Genomic DNA, 11,991 nt, shown 5'->3' with positions numbered 1-11,991 from the left:
AGTTTTTTGTTTGTGACTCCAAATCCAGCCCTTCATTGGTTAATAAATTTTATTTCCATTATTGATATTTTTGTGATTTTGTGTTCAGCACATTCAACTTTGTACAGAACCACATGCAGTGCACACTGAGAGTAAAATATACAAAATGGAGTCCGTCAGGCAATGCTGGATACCTCAAGAAGCTTCAGCCTCCTGATGGATTTGTCGGAATGCCTGGCATAGAATTGTGCTATAGCCTGCAATCTTTCAGGCCTTATATAGTGCGCAAGCATGGAACAGAATGCCCCACGCCAGACAACTCTGCCAGTCGCACCACCTTCATGCTCTTCCACACCCAGTCGGCGTGCAGGAAGAAATAATTGCAATTACTGGCAGTTTGGTAAAAAATGGCATAAAAGTTCTGATAAATCTCCCCCATTAAGTGTAATATACCGCAGGACGGGTCTCTACTAAATTCTACAACAGTTTAGCTTCCTTTGGTTTGCTGGAGAGAGCTTGGCTATTTCTCCAATGCCACCTTCAAGCACATAGGGCCTTTAACTCCTTCCTGATGCATGACATACTATTAAGGCACAGTGTTGGGAAGAGGATATGGAGAAGGCTGAAAAGCAAAGCCTTTCCCATGTAGGGTGGGGCCGTGCCTCCTTTGTGGATTCGATTGTTGCCCCCAGTGAGGTAATTGAATGGCTGTGATCGGTTGCTATGAAAGCTGAGAGTCCATGCTAGGCCTGTCATCCATCCTGATCTTAAAGGGTCTAGTATAGATCACCAACTGTAGTATTGCAGTATATGGTAGAAGCAATCATAAGCCTAAGGGTGGAAATACTCTGGGGGGGGGGGGTGTCCTAAAAGAATTGTAAAAATAAAATTAAAACCTAGAAGTTTCAATCACCCCCCTTTCCCTAGAACTGATATTAAAGAAAACCAAGGTATCCCAAAACACTCGGTCTATATAAATATAAAAATGGTTATTTCCAGCGGTTAAATGGTAATTTCCAGCAGTAATGGAAAATAGCACCCAAATGTCAGAACCACCACCTTTTAGTCATTTGCAATCAAATTTTAATATAAAGTGATCAAGATACAGACAGCATGGTGGCTGAGTGGGTAACACTACAGCCTTGCAGCGCTGGGGTCCTGGGTTCAAGTCCCACCCAGGTCAACATCTGCAAAGAGTTTGTGTGGGTTTCCTCCCACACTCCAAAACAACAAGTAGGTTGATTAGATTGTGAGCCCCGTTGGGACAGGGACCGATTTGACAAACCCTGTGCAGCACTCCGCAATCGGTAGCCACTATACAAATAAAGAATTATTATCAAAAGCTTGTGTATTCCTCAGAGTGGCAGCAATAAAAACACAATCTTGTAAAAAATGATACCTTGCTACATGTGAGGGAGATGTTTAGAAATGCAATCCAACCGAAACGGGGAGGGGCCTGGCCCGATTGCATATGCGTTTTAACTGAAATTAAATGTGTGACCGGCTCATGAAATATATATATATATATTATTGTAAAATGTATAAATAAAATTCTAATCATGTCAACAAACGATCCCAGTACTAAGAAAAAAAAAAAACCTTATATACTCACCCTCTGGCGGCCCCGATGTGCAGTGCTTATTTTGTGTGTAACAAATTTTACTTCTCCATCGTATTATTTATTATTCCATGCCGTGTACTGGGAAGCTAGAAAAAAATTCCAAATGTGGAAAAATTTGAAAAAAAATGCATTCACGTCACGTTCTTGTGGGCTCAGTTATTATGACTTTCACAGTGCGCTCCAAATAACACGTCTGATTCTTTCTTTGGTTCAGTAAGATCACGGTGCTATAGGTTTTATTGCTTTTTAACACATTTTCAAAAGTGAAACGATTGTGTACTAAAAGAAAAAAAATGTTGCCATCTTCTGACACTAAAAATGTTTTCATACTATGGTGTATGGAGCTGTGCGAGGTGTCATTTTTTGCAAAATGAGCTGACATTTGAATTGCTATCATTATGAGGACTGTGCGACATTTTGATAACTTTTTATTCCATTTTTTAAGTGATGGGCCTCCAGCCCTTCAGCTGAAGGAAGAATGTAGAAGAGGATGCTGTACAGTCATGGCCATAAGTTGACACAAATATTATATTTTCACATGATCTGTTGCCCTCTGGTTTTTATGTGTGTTTGTCAGATGTTTTTATCACATACAGAAATACAAGTGCAATCATATTATGAGTAACAAAAGCTTTTATTGACAGAATGAATTAATGCAGCAAGTCAATATTTGCAGTGTTGCCCCTTCTTCTTCAGGACCTCTGCAATTCTCCCTGGCAGCTCTCAGCTTCTGGACCAAATCCTGACTGATAGCAGTCCATTTTTGCACAATGAATGCCTGCATTTTGTCACAATTTGTTGGTTTTTGTTTGTCCAACCGTCTCTTGATGATTGACCACAAGTTCTCAATGGGATTAAGATCTGGGGAGTTTCCAGGCAATGGACCAACAATCTATGGGCTCATTCACACTGCCGTCTGCGGGGCCGTACATGCGGCCGCAAATTTGCGGCCGCATGTACGTCCCCATAGACGGCAATAGCGGCACGGCGGGGATCCGGTGCCACACATGTGTGGCACCGATCCGGGCCGCACACCGCAAAAAGATAGAGCAAGCTCTATCTTTCGGCGGATGTGCGGCCGTGTGCCGCTATTTCCTATGGAGGGAGGAGGGGTCACCTCCTCCTCACCTCCAGCACACGGCGGTATGCCCGCACGGCGGGCATACCGCGTGTGAATGTACCCTATATGTTTTGTTCCCTTAGCCATTTAGTTTTCACCTTTGCTTTATGGCAAGGTACTCCACCATGATGGAAAAGGAATTGTTGATCACCAAACAGCTCTTGGACGGTTGGGAGAAGTTGCTCTTGGAGGACATTCTGGTACCATTCTTTATTCATGGATGTGTTTTTAGGCAAGATTGTGAGAGAGCCGATTCCCTTGGCTGTGAAGCAACCTCACACATGAATGGTTGCAGGATGCTTTACAGTTGTCATTAAACAAGACTGGTGGTATCGCTCACCTTGTCTTCTCCGAACAAGCTGTTTTCCAGATGTTCCAAGGGGATTCATCAGAGAAAATGACTTTACCCCAGTCCTCAGCAGTCCACTCCCTGTACCTTTTGCAGAATATCAGTCTGTCCCTGATGTTTTTTTCTGGAGAGAAGTGGCTTTTTTGCTGCCCTCCTTGACACCAGGCCTTACTCCAAGAGTCTCCTCCTCACAGTACGTGCAGATGCACTCACACCTGCCTGCTGCCATTCCTGAGCAAGCTCTGCACTGCTGGTAGCCCGATCCCAAAGCTGAAACACTTTTAAGAGACGGTCCTGGCACTTGCTGGTCCTTCTTGGGCGCCCTGGAGCCTTTCTGGCAACAATGGAACCTCTCTACTTGAACTCCTTGATGATGCGATAGATTGTTGACTGAGGTGCAATCTTTCTAGCTGCGATACTCTTCCCTGTTAGGCCAGATTTATGCAGTGCAATGATGACTGCACGTGTTTCTTTAGAGATAACCAAGGTTTAACAGAAGAGAAACAATGATGCCAAACACCAGCCTCCGTTTAAAGTGTCCAGTGGTGTGATTCTTACTTAATCATGACAGATTGATCTCCAGCCCTGTCCTCATCAACACCCACACCTGTGTTACTGGAGCAATCACTGAAACGATGTTAGCTGCTCCTTTTAACCCCTTAACGCTCTGTGCCGTAGCTCTACGGCGCAGAGGTATAAGGGATGTATGAAGAGGGCTCACGGGCTGAGTCCTCTTCATACAAAGGTGGGGGTTTTTTGCATAATGCATAAAACCCCCACCGCTAATAACCGCGGTCGGTGCTAGCACCGATCGCGGCTATTAACCCCCCCCGTTGCCGCCGGCAAAGTCGCCGGCGGCATTTAAGAGACGGCGGCACGCGGACGCCGCCATCTTTTTTTCGATCGCCACGCCCCCGAACTTCTTTTGACACGAGGCTATCTGGCAGCTGCAGATTCGTTACAATGAGCCAGTGGCTCATTGTAATGAATGTGCTGCAAAAATGCCATATATTGCAATACAGAAGTATTGTAGTATATGGTAGCAGCGATCTGACCATCTAGGGTTAATGTACCCTAGATGGTCTAAAAGATAATGAAAAAAAAACTGAAAAAAAAAGTTTAAAAAATAAAAAAATTTAATAAAATATTAAAAGTTCAAATCACCCCCCTTTCCCTAGAACGGATATAAAACATAATAAACAGTAAAAATCACAGACATATTAGGTATCGCCGTGTCCCAAAATGCCCGATCTATCAAAATATAAAAAGTTACGGCCGGCGGTGACCTCCGAGGCGGGAAATGGCGCCCAAATGTCCGAAATGCGACTTTTACACCTTTTTACATCACATAAAAAATGAAATAAAAAATGATCAAAATGTCGCACAGACCTCAAAATGGTAGCAATGAAAACGTCGCCTCATTTCGCAAAAAAAAATGTTTTTCTTTTTTGTACACATTCGTTTAATTTTTGAAAATGTATTAAAACACAATAAAACCTATATAAATTTGGTATCACCGCGATCGCACCGAACCAAAGAATAAAGTAGGCGTGTTATTTGGAGCGAAGAGTGAAAGTCGTAAAAACTGAGCCCACAAGAACGTGACGCATGTGCGGTTTTTTTTCAATTTTTCCACATTTGGAATTTTTTTTCCGCTTCGCAGTACACGGCATGTTAAAATAAATAACATTACGGGAAAGTAAAATTTGTTACGCACAAAATAAGCCCTCACACAGGTCTGTACACGGAAAAATGAAAAAGTTATGGATTTTTGAAGTTGGAGAGCTAGAAATGAGCCGAAAAACCCTCCGTCCTTAAGGGGTTAAGGCAGGCCTGCAATGAAGTTGAAATGTGTCTTGGGGGAAAAAGTTCATTTTCTAGGCAATTATTGACTTTGCAATTAATTGCTGTAAAGCTGATCACTCTTTATAACATTCTGGAGTATATGCAAATTGCCATTATAAAACCTGATGCAGTAGACTTTGTAAAAATTAAAATTTGTATCATTCTCAAAACTTATGGCCATGCCTGTAGCCTTTCACTTTGCATAAGTACATTTATCCTCTGTATCTATAGCTGAAACTGTAAAAGGATGATGCTGTATATATATTTATAACACATTTTAGTAATAGTTTATTCAGTAAAACTTTCCCAAACATACCGTTATAGAAAAGCAGAACAACACAATGTCCCTCACAAAGCGATTGAATGATCTATTCCGGTCAGTAATATTAGTATTACAGCAGTGTGCTGCTCCATTATAATGTATTAGGCTGCACCAGTCACTACAGAGAATAGCAGAAACGAATTCCAGTACTGACGTATATGGATATAGATCACTGGCTACAGATATACATAGTTATACACACGCAAATGTCGCACCACCAGTTGCATATACATCACATGACCGCACACGGCGCACATCTCGCGAGAACTCCCTGCCTGCCGCTGTCTTTCGTTGGCTTTCCCTCCACACGTGACTTGGTTGCTCGGAGACGGAGTGAGTGAGAGAAGCGCAGGCCGGGAGGGTGAGTGCTGTGGCATTAGGATATAACTATGTGTAGTTATTAGCACACAGGCTTCCCAGTACACTGCTGGCATTTCTCATGCAGAAGGTAGTGAAAACATTGTGGCACCAGTGGAAAGCTCCACCCATTTTACTGCCATTAGTGTGTTATATGTGTCAGTAAATGAGATTGGGCCTTTATAAACGCGTTGTCTAGTTCACACACTGGCTATACATTACATTGGCATCATCCAGACATGGCACATTAATCAGGGCTGGTAACAAAGTGCAGAATGGCTGTGATGACATCAGTGACCCCTCCATGTGGCATCTCCAGAGGTCAGCGATGACATCAGTGACCCCTCCATTTGGCATCTCCAGAGGTCAGCGATGACATCAGTGACTCCTCTATGTGGCATCTCCAGAGGTCAGCGATGACATCAGTGACCCCTCTATGTGGCATCTCCAGAGGTCAGCGATGACATCAGTGACCCCTCTATGTGGCTAGTCAGTGGCTTACAGACAGCATTGCTGTAGTGCGGATTTTGTTGCATTAGTGATGTCCCTGACATCCACTGGTGACCAGCAAGGCCAGTGATTGGCAACATCAGCCATGTCACTGACCTCACACACATCTTCAGGGTCAGGTGGTGCTTCTGGTTCTGCAGGGAGAAGGAAAGTTTCACCATTTTACAGCATTTAACTTGCAATTGTTGATTTAAGACTGAGCCTGTAATGGTTCTCAGCAAGGATTGCAGCCTTACCGGATAAGATATCATTGCTCTTATTAGTTTTCAATGGCCCCATGTGTGAGCCAACTGCCGAGCCAAAAAACTCCTAGCAGGTCCTGTGTATGCTGCTCAGGCAGCCTTTTCTACTGTAATGGACTTGTAAGGTAGGCTCAGTTATTTCCCTCTGTGCATCCTGCTACAACCAACACTACTAGCAGTGCTAGAACTCCAGAGTAGGGGGAGATTTTTCTTTCCCCTGCCCCAGATTACTTTACGTGGTTATGGACTAGTGGTTTGTTATCTGTCTCCAATGGCAGCTGTCTATTCCTTAGTCAGTGATGATCACTTTACTAGGCATCTGGTTCAACTTTTGATTTAAACATTCTGTTTATTACCAAAGTACTCTTTGATTCTTTTTTTTTCTATGAATTACTGAAAATAAACTTTACTATTTTCCAGTAATTAGATAAAATGTCAAGCAACCAAAGGCCTCCATCAGCTCGTCCCATTTCAAGGGCAGGCATTGGCTCCATTCCCAACAGACCACCGAGCGGAATCCGAGTTCCTCCAACTGCAAGTAGGCTTTCAACTTCGGTGAGTACATATATGAAATTTAGAAATTGAATTTGGACAAATGTTTGTTTCCGCCTTATAGGCACCCTCCAATGTCTACCCCCTGCGCGCAGCCAGCCTCCCGGCGTCCTCCCCCTGCGCGCAGCCAGCCTCCCGGCGTCCTCCCCCTGCGCGCAGCCAGCCTCCCGGCGTCCTCCCCCTGCGCGCAGCCAGCCTCCCGGCGTCCTCCCCCTGCGCGCAGCCAGCCTCCCGGCGTCCTCCCCCTGCGCGCAGCCAGCCTCCCGGCGTCCTCCCCCTGCGCGCAGCCAGCCTCCCGGCGTCCTCCCCCTGCGCGCAGCCAGCCTCCCGGCGTCCTCCCCCTGCGCGCAGCCAGCCTCCCGGCGTCCTCCCCCTGCGCGCAGCCAGCCTCCCGGCGTCCTCCCCCTGCGCGCAGCCAGCCTCCCGGCGTCCTCCCCCTGCGCGCAGCCAGCCTCCCGGGGTCCTCCCCCTGCGCGCAGCCAGCCTCCCGGCGTCCTCCCCCTGCACGCAGCCAGCCTCCCGGCTTCTTCCCCCCTGCGCGCAGCCAGCCTCCCGGCGTCCTCCCCCTGCGCGCGGCCAGCCTCCCGGCTTCTTCCCCCCTGCGCGCGGCCAGCCTCCCGGCGTCCTCCCCCTGCGCGCGGCCAGCCTCCCAGCGGCCTCCCCACGCCTTCCCCACGCCTTCCCCACTGTCTGCCCCCGACTCTGCGCAGTCAGCCTCCCCACGTCTGCCCAAGGTTTGCTCCTTTTCTCTTCACACAGCAAGCATTCAGATATTGCAATTGTACACTGCGGGTGATGTGATGACATGATGTCATCGCAGGTCTTTCAGCTGGCAGGAGAACATAGTAAATTAATTCCTGTACAGATAGTCTTCTGTGCTGCAGGGCAAGGACCAGTCAGGGTAATTTGGGACTCTAAAGCACCCACCTGCCCTTATGGTTCGGTGGTTAAGTTTCCCAAATCACCGTTTATCTAGTCCCTCTGTGTTCATCTGCGCAGTAATTAATTAAAGCCGGAGTAGTACACTCCAGTTTCATTTCACCCAGTGAAAGGGGTGTCGTATGCAGTTCACTGTATAAAGGTCCTGTGCGTGGTTTAATGTCCCAAATTGCCATGAAAGGTGTGCTTTAAAATAGTAATTCTTCTCCCTCATTCCTCTCTCTGCAGATGCCACCAGGTACTGCTAGACCTGGGACTCGTGGTGGTCCTCCTGCAGTAGGGGGAGTGCTTTCATCTCAAATAAAAGTAGCAGACCGGCCTGTCACCCAGCAGGGTCTTAGTGGAATAAAAACGGGAATGAAAGGTAAAAACCACATATTTTAACTCTCTCTGTGCTGTCTCAGGCCAAATAAAACTAAAATTGTTTGCGACCTGTTTTCCAAAGCGATGCTGAATATAAATAAGTATAATTATTAACCTGTGTGGGATTTTTGCTCACTTTATGACTGTATAAATGACTACTCAAGCCCCGAACATGTGCAGGAATAGGACCTCTTCTGAGCTTTATAGCTTGGGCAGTCAGACCATAAATAGAGCTGTGGAATCGCAGCCATGTGTATGAGCCCGGATCACCATAGCCATCTGCTTATATTTGCAGTCCAGTATACGTCCCCACAATGGTCATGTAAATGGGGCCTAACCCAGAGAGATGATAGACAACCTTACACAAGAGATCATTTGTTTGTTTTTTAAATACAAAAAAAAATTAAAACTTCTGAATTTTGTATTATTTTTTTTCAGGTCCACAAAGACAGATTATGGACAAATCTTACTTCCTTGGGCTCCTTAGGTTTGTCAAAGTTATTTTTTATATACTTCATTTTGTAATGAATTAGTGTGTTTTAGGGCTTGTGCCCACACATGTATTTACAATTGAGCAGCTCTCCAATTGTGATGATAAAAAATGTAGACCTCTTTATTCCATAGCAAGTGACAGTAGCAACGTTTCGGCTCAAACACAGCCTATTTCAAGCCTTTAAAAATGTGTTTGAGCCAAATTATTGCTGCTATCACTTGCTATGGAATAAAGAGGTCTACATTTTTTATCATCACAACTGGAATGCTGCTCAATTTCTTTTACTATTTGCTGGAGGACTTAAAGTGAATCTGTCATCAGAAATTGGCTAAATAAACCACTACCAATATGTTATCAAACATATGAGAGGCTTCCAGATTGTTTTTCATGGCGTGGTGGCATCATCCATAAAATCAACTTTGAAGTGAGGTGTCAGTTGGTTTTATGAAGTCAAGGAGGCAGAGAGTTTAAAGGGAACCTGTCACCAGGAGACCCATTTTTAGTACTCCCCCACAGAGCATAGTACATACACTGCCAAAGTGTTTTTGTATAAAAAATAGGTTTTACGGAACAAAAGATATGTTATATTGTACCTTTCATTAGCATCTGCTGTGTGACTAGGCACTCGTCCCCTGGGAGTGGCTGGAAAGGAGCAGTCGGTCAAGAAACACATGGGTTTTTTGAAAAAGCATGCGTTTTTGACAGGTTTGAGGTTTGATCAATTATCTTAATTCAAACTGGTCAAAAAACGCAGACGGACTGCTTAAAAACGGGCCAAAAACGCATTCAAAATGCCACGTGTGGCATCACCCTAAGAAACATAATCAAGAAGCTCTTCAGCTGGTTGGTAATAGTTTAGTAGGCCAATTTCTGACGACTCCCTTTAAGACCTAGTCCTGTGACCCTTGCACCCATCTTGGTTTGTTTCTGAGTGTGCGGTTTGGACTTTCCTGTCATATCTAACTATCTATCAATAATGTTTTTTATCTTTTTTGTAGGTATTTATATATGAGCAACATCAACAGAAATATAGCATATATTACTTACGGCATACTGTTCACAATAATAATGTTGCTGGTCTCTGGGGACTTGTGGATTTATTTTCATTTTACAACTGAATAAATGTGCAGCTAATAACAATTACATTTTTGACTTTTTATAGGGGGAAAATAAATGAACTTACTACAGAAATTTCAAAGCTGAATAAAGAGATTGATACATATAACCAGGAGAACTCTGTCTATCTGTCCTATGAGAAAAGGCAAGTTACTTCTTATCCCGATGTCTACAGTTCTGCTTAAACTATAGAAAATGCTTTCTGAATGCTAAGGCCGGCGGCTCACGTGGTGTTTTTGGGCTGTTTTTAAGCAGTCCACTAAAAAACACATGCGTTTTTGACCCGTTTTAATTAAGATAATTAGTAAAACCGGTCAAAAACGCAAGTGTTTTTCGTAAACGCATGCATTTTTTAACGGACTGCTTAAAAAACGGGTTCAAAACGCCATGTGTGCGGCCGGCCTAAGTCTACTTTCACATTAGGATTTCTATAATTCATTCATTGCTATAATATTGTTTATGTATCAAAGAAGAAAGAATATTGTAAATAATTCATTTTATTGTTTCTCCAGAGCTGAAGTACTTGCTCATGAAATCAAGGAACAACAGGGACAACTTGCCGACTACAACATGGTGCATTTTATTTTATATTTCCAAATCAAAAATGTGACTCGGTGGCATCTAGTCGTGGGCAGATATTCAATGATCCCATATTTGAAAAATTCTTGTGATTGTTAATTATAAATGCCACTTTAAATGTAAACACCTCAATATAATCCAGCGTTATAGGTGTTGTCCCATAAAGACTTATCTCCTATCCAAAGAATTGCCAGTAGCGTCAGATCAAAGATGAAACTTCAAAGATAGGCTAATAAAGGAGTAAAAATCCACTGAGCCCTCAGTGGGAATTAAGCACCTGTGTGTGCACAGTCACTTAATTCAAAGAAGGATGTCTCAGGCTGGTGTCACACGTAACGCTTTATCTGCGTTTGAAAACGCAGACAAAGCCGCACCCACCGGGGCGGGCCGTGACCCGATCGCATCGGCGTTTCTATGGAAACGCCTGCGATCGGGAATGAGCCGCCGGTGTTTTGCGTTAATTTAATGCAAAACACCATCTTGCATTAAATGTCTAATTACATTGTTGTCAACATTGTGTTTACAAAACGCACTTGCAAACTCAATGTTAATGTATGCATTAACAAAATATTAACAAACACATGCGCTAACAAAGCGTTTATGCATGTGTTAACAAAGCGTTTACTCATGCGTTTTGTAAACGCTTTGTTACGAACAATCTTATTAGGCAAATCTTCTCTTCAGCTGTTTAAAAACAAAGGCGTTAAACGCAAACGTTTTTGGTCCATTTTAAAGCATATGTTTTCTGTCTGTTTAAAAATGTATATGTAATGGTGCATTCACACTGTGCGTTTTGGTTGCATTTTCATAGCATTTTGAACTGCATTAGGACAGATGAGGAGAGGTGATTTGCCGAAGTACAATATTGTTAACACTCGCGTTTACAAACTGCAAAAATGCATGTATTAACGTATTGTTAAACATGCATTAACATCACGTTTACTATGCATTTTGTACAGAAGTGTTAACAATATTGTACTTGGGCAAATCACCTGTCGTCAGCTGTTCTAATGAGTTTCAAAACGCACTGTGGGAATGTGCCCTAAGGCACATGGCGTTTTGAACCCGTTTTTGGGCCGTTTTTAAGCAGTCCACTAAAAAAAGCATGCGTTTTTGACCCGTTCTAGTTAAGATAATTGGTAAAACAGGTCAAAAACGCATCCGTTTTTTTACAGACTGCTTAAAAACGGCCCTCAAACGGGTTCCAAACGTAATGTGTGCCTCGGCTTAAGGGTACGGTCACATAGACTGCTGGCGCTGCGTTTACTAAGGCATACCTTGACCTGATCGCATATGCATTTCCATGGAAACGCAAGCAATCGGTAACCAGAATGCAGTGTCTTGCATTGTTTTAATGCAAGACATCGGGTTCTGCTTACCGATCGCATGCTTTTCCACAGAACCACCCTTATTCTGTATCCTGTGTCCTAAACATTTGTTGTGTGCGAATGTAACTGATGCTGTTAAAGGGATTGTCCCTTGATTGAGAAACAAGGCTGCTTACTTCCAAAAACAGTGCCACTCCTGAGCATGGTTTGTGCTGGTATTGCATCTCTGCTGTATAAAAACTAATGGAGCAATATAATGCATGACATCTGGGACTG

The 11,991-nt window shown here is 43.8% G+C and overlaps 1 protein-coding gene across 2 annotated transcripts in view; it reads left to right on the top strand.

Annotated features, from left to right (window-relative positions):
• Positions 1–5,449: 5,449 nt before the first annotated feature.
• IFT74 (intraflagellar transport 74) overlaps positions 5,450–11,991 on the top strand; it is a 76,752-nt gene continuing 70,210 nt past the window's right edge. For both annotated transcript variants that reach the window (XM_072153225.1, XM_072153234.1), the window contains exons 1-6: positions 5,450–5,597; positions 6,766–6,900; positions 8,065–8,200; positions 8,638–8,686; positions 9,855–9,953; positions 10,321–10,381. In XM_072153225.1, coding sequence (XP_072009326.1) covers positions 6,778–6,900; positions 8,065–8,200; positions 8,638–8,686; positions 9,855–9,953; positions 10,321–10,381 — 468 coding nt within the window. In that variant the 5' untranslated portion in view covers positions 5,450–5,597; positions 6,766–6,777. The remainder of the gene's footprint in view (positions 5,598–6,765; positions 6,901–8,064; positions 8,201–8,637; positions 8,687–9,854; positions 9,954–10,320; positions 10,382–11,991) is intronic.

The sequence above is a fragment of the Engystomops pustulosus genome, chromosome 1 (assembly GCF_040894005.1).
Source record: "Engystomops pustulosus chromosome 1, aEngPut4.maternal, whole genome shotgun sequence".
In the NCBI taxonomy this organism is placed as follows: Eukaryota; Metazoa; Chordata; class Amphibia; order Anura; family Leptodactylidae; genus Engystomops; species Engystomops pustulosus.
This window is presented reverse-complemented; position numbering and strand designations above follow the sequence as displayed.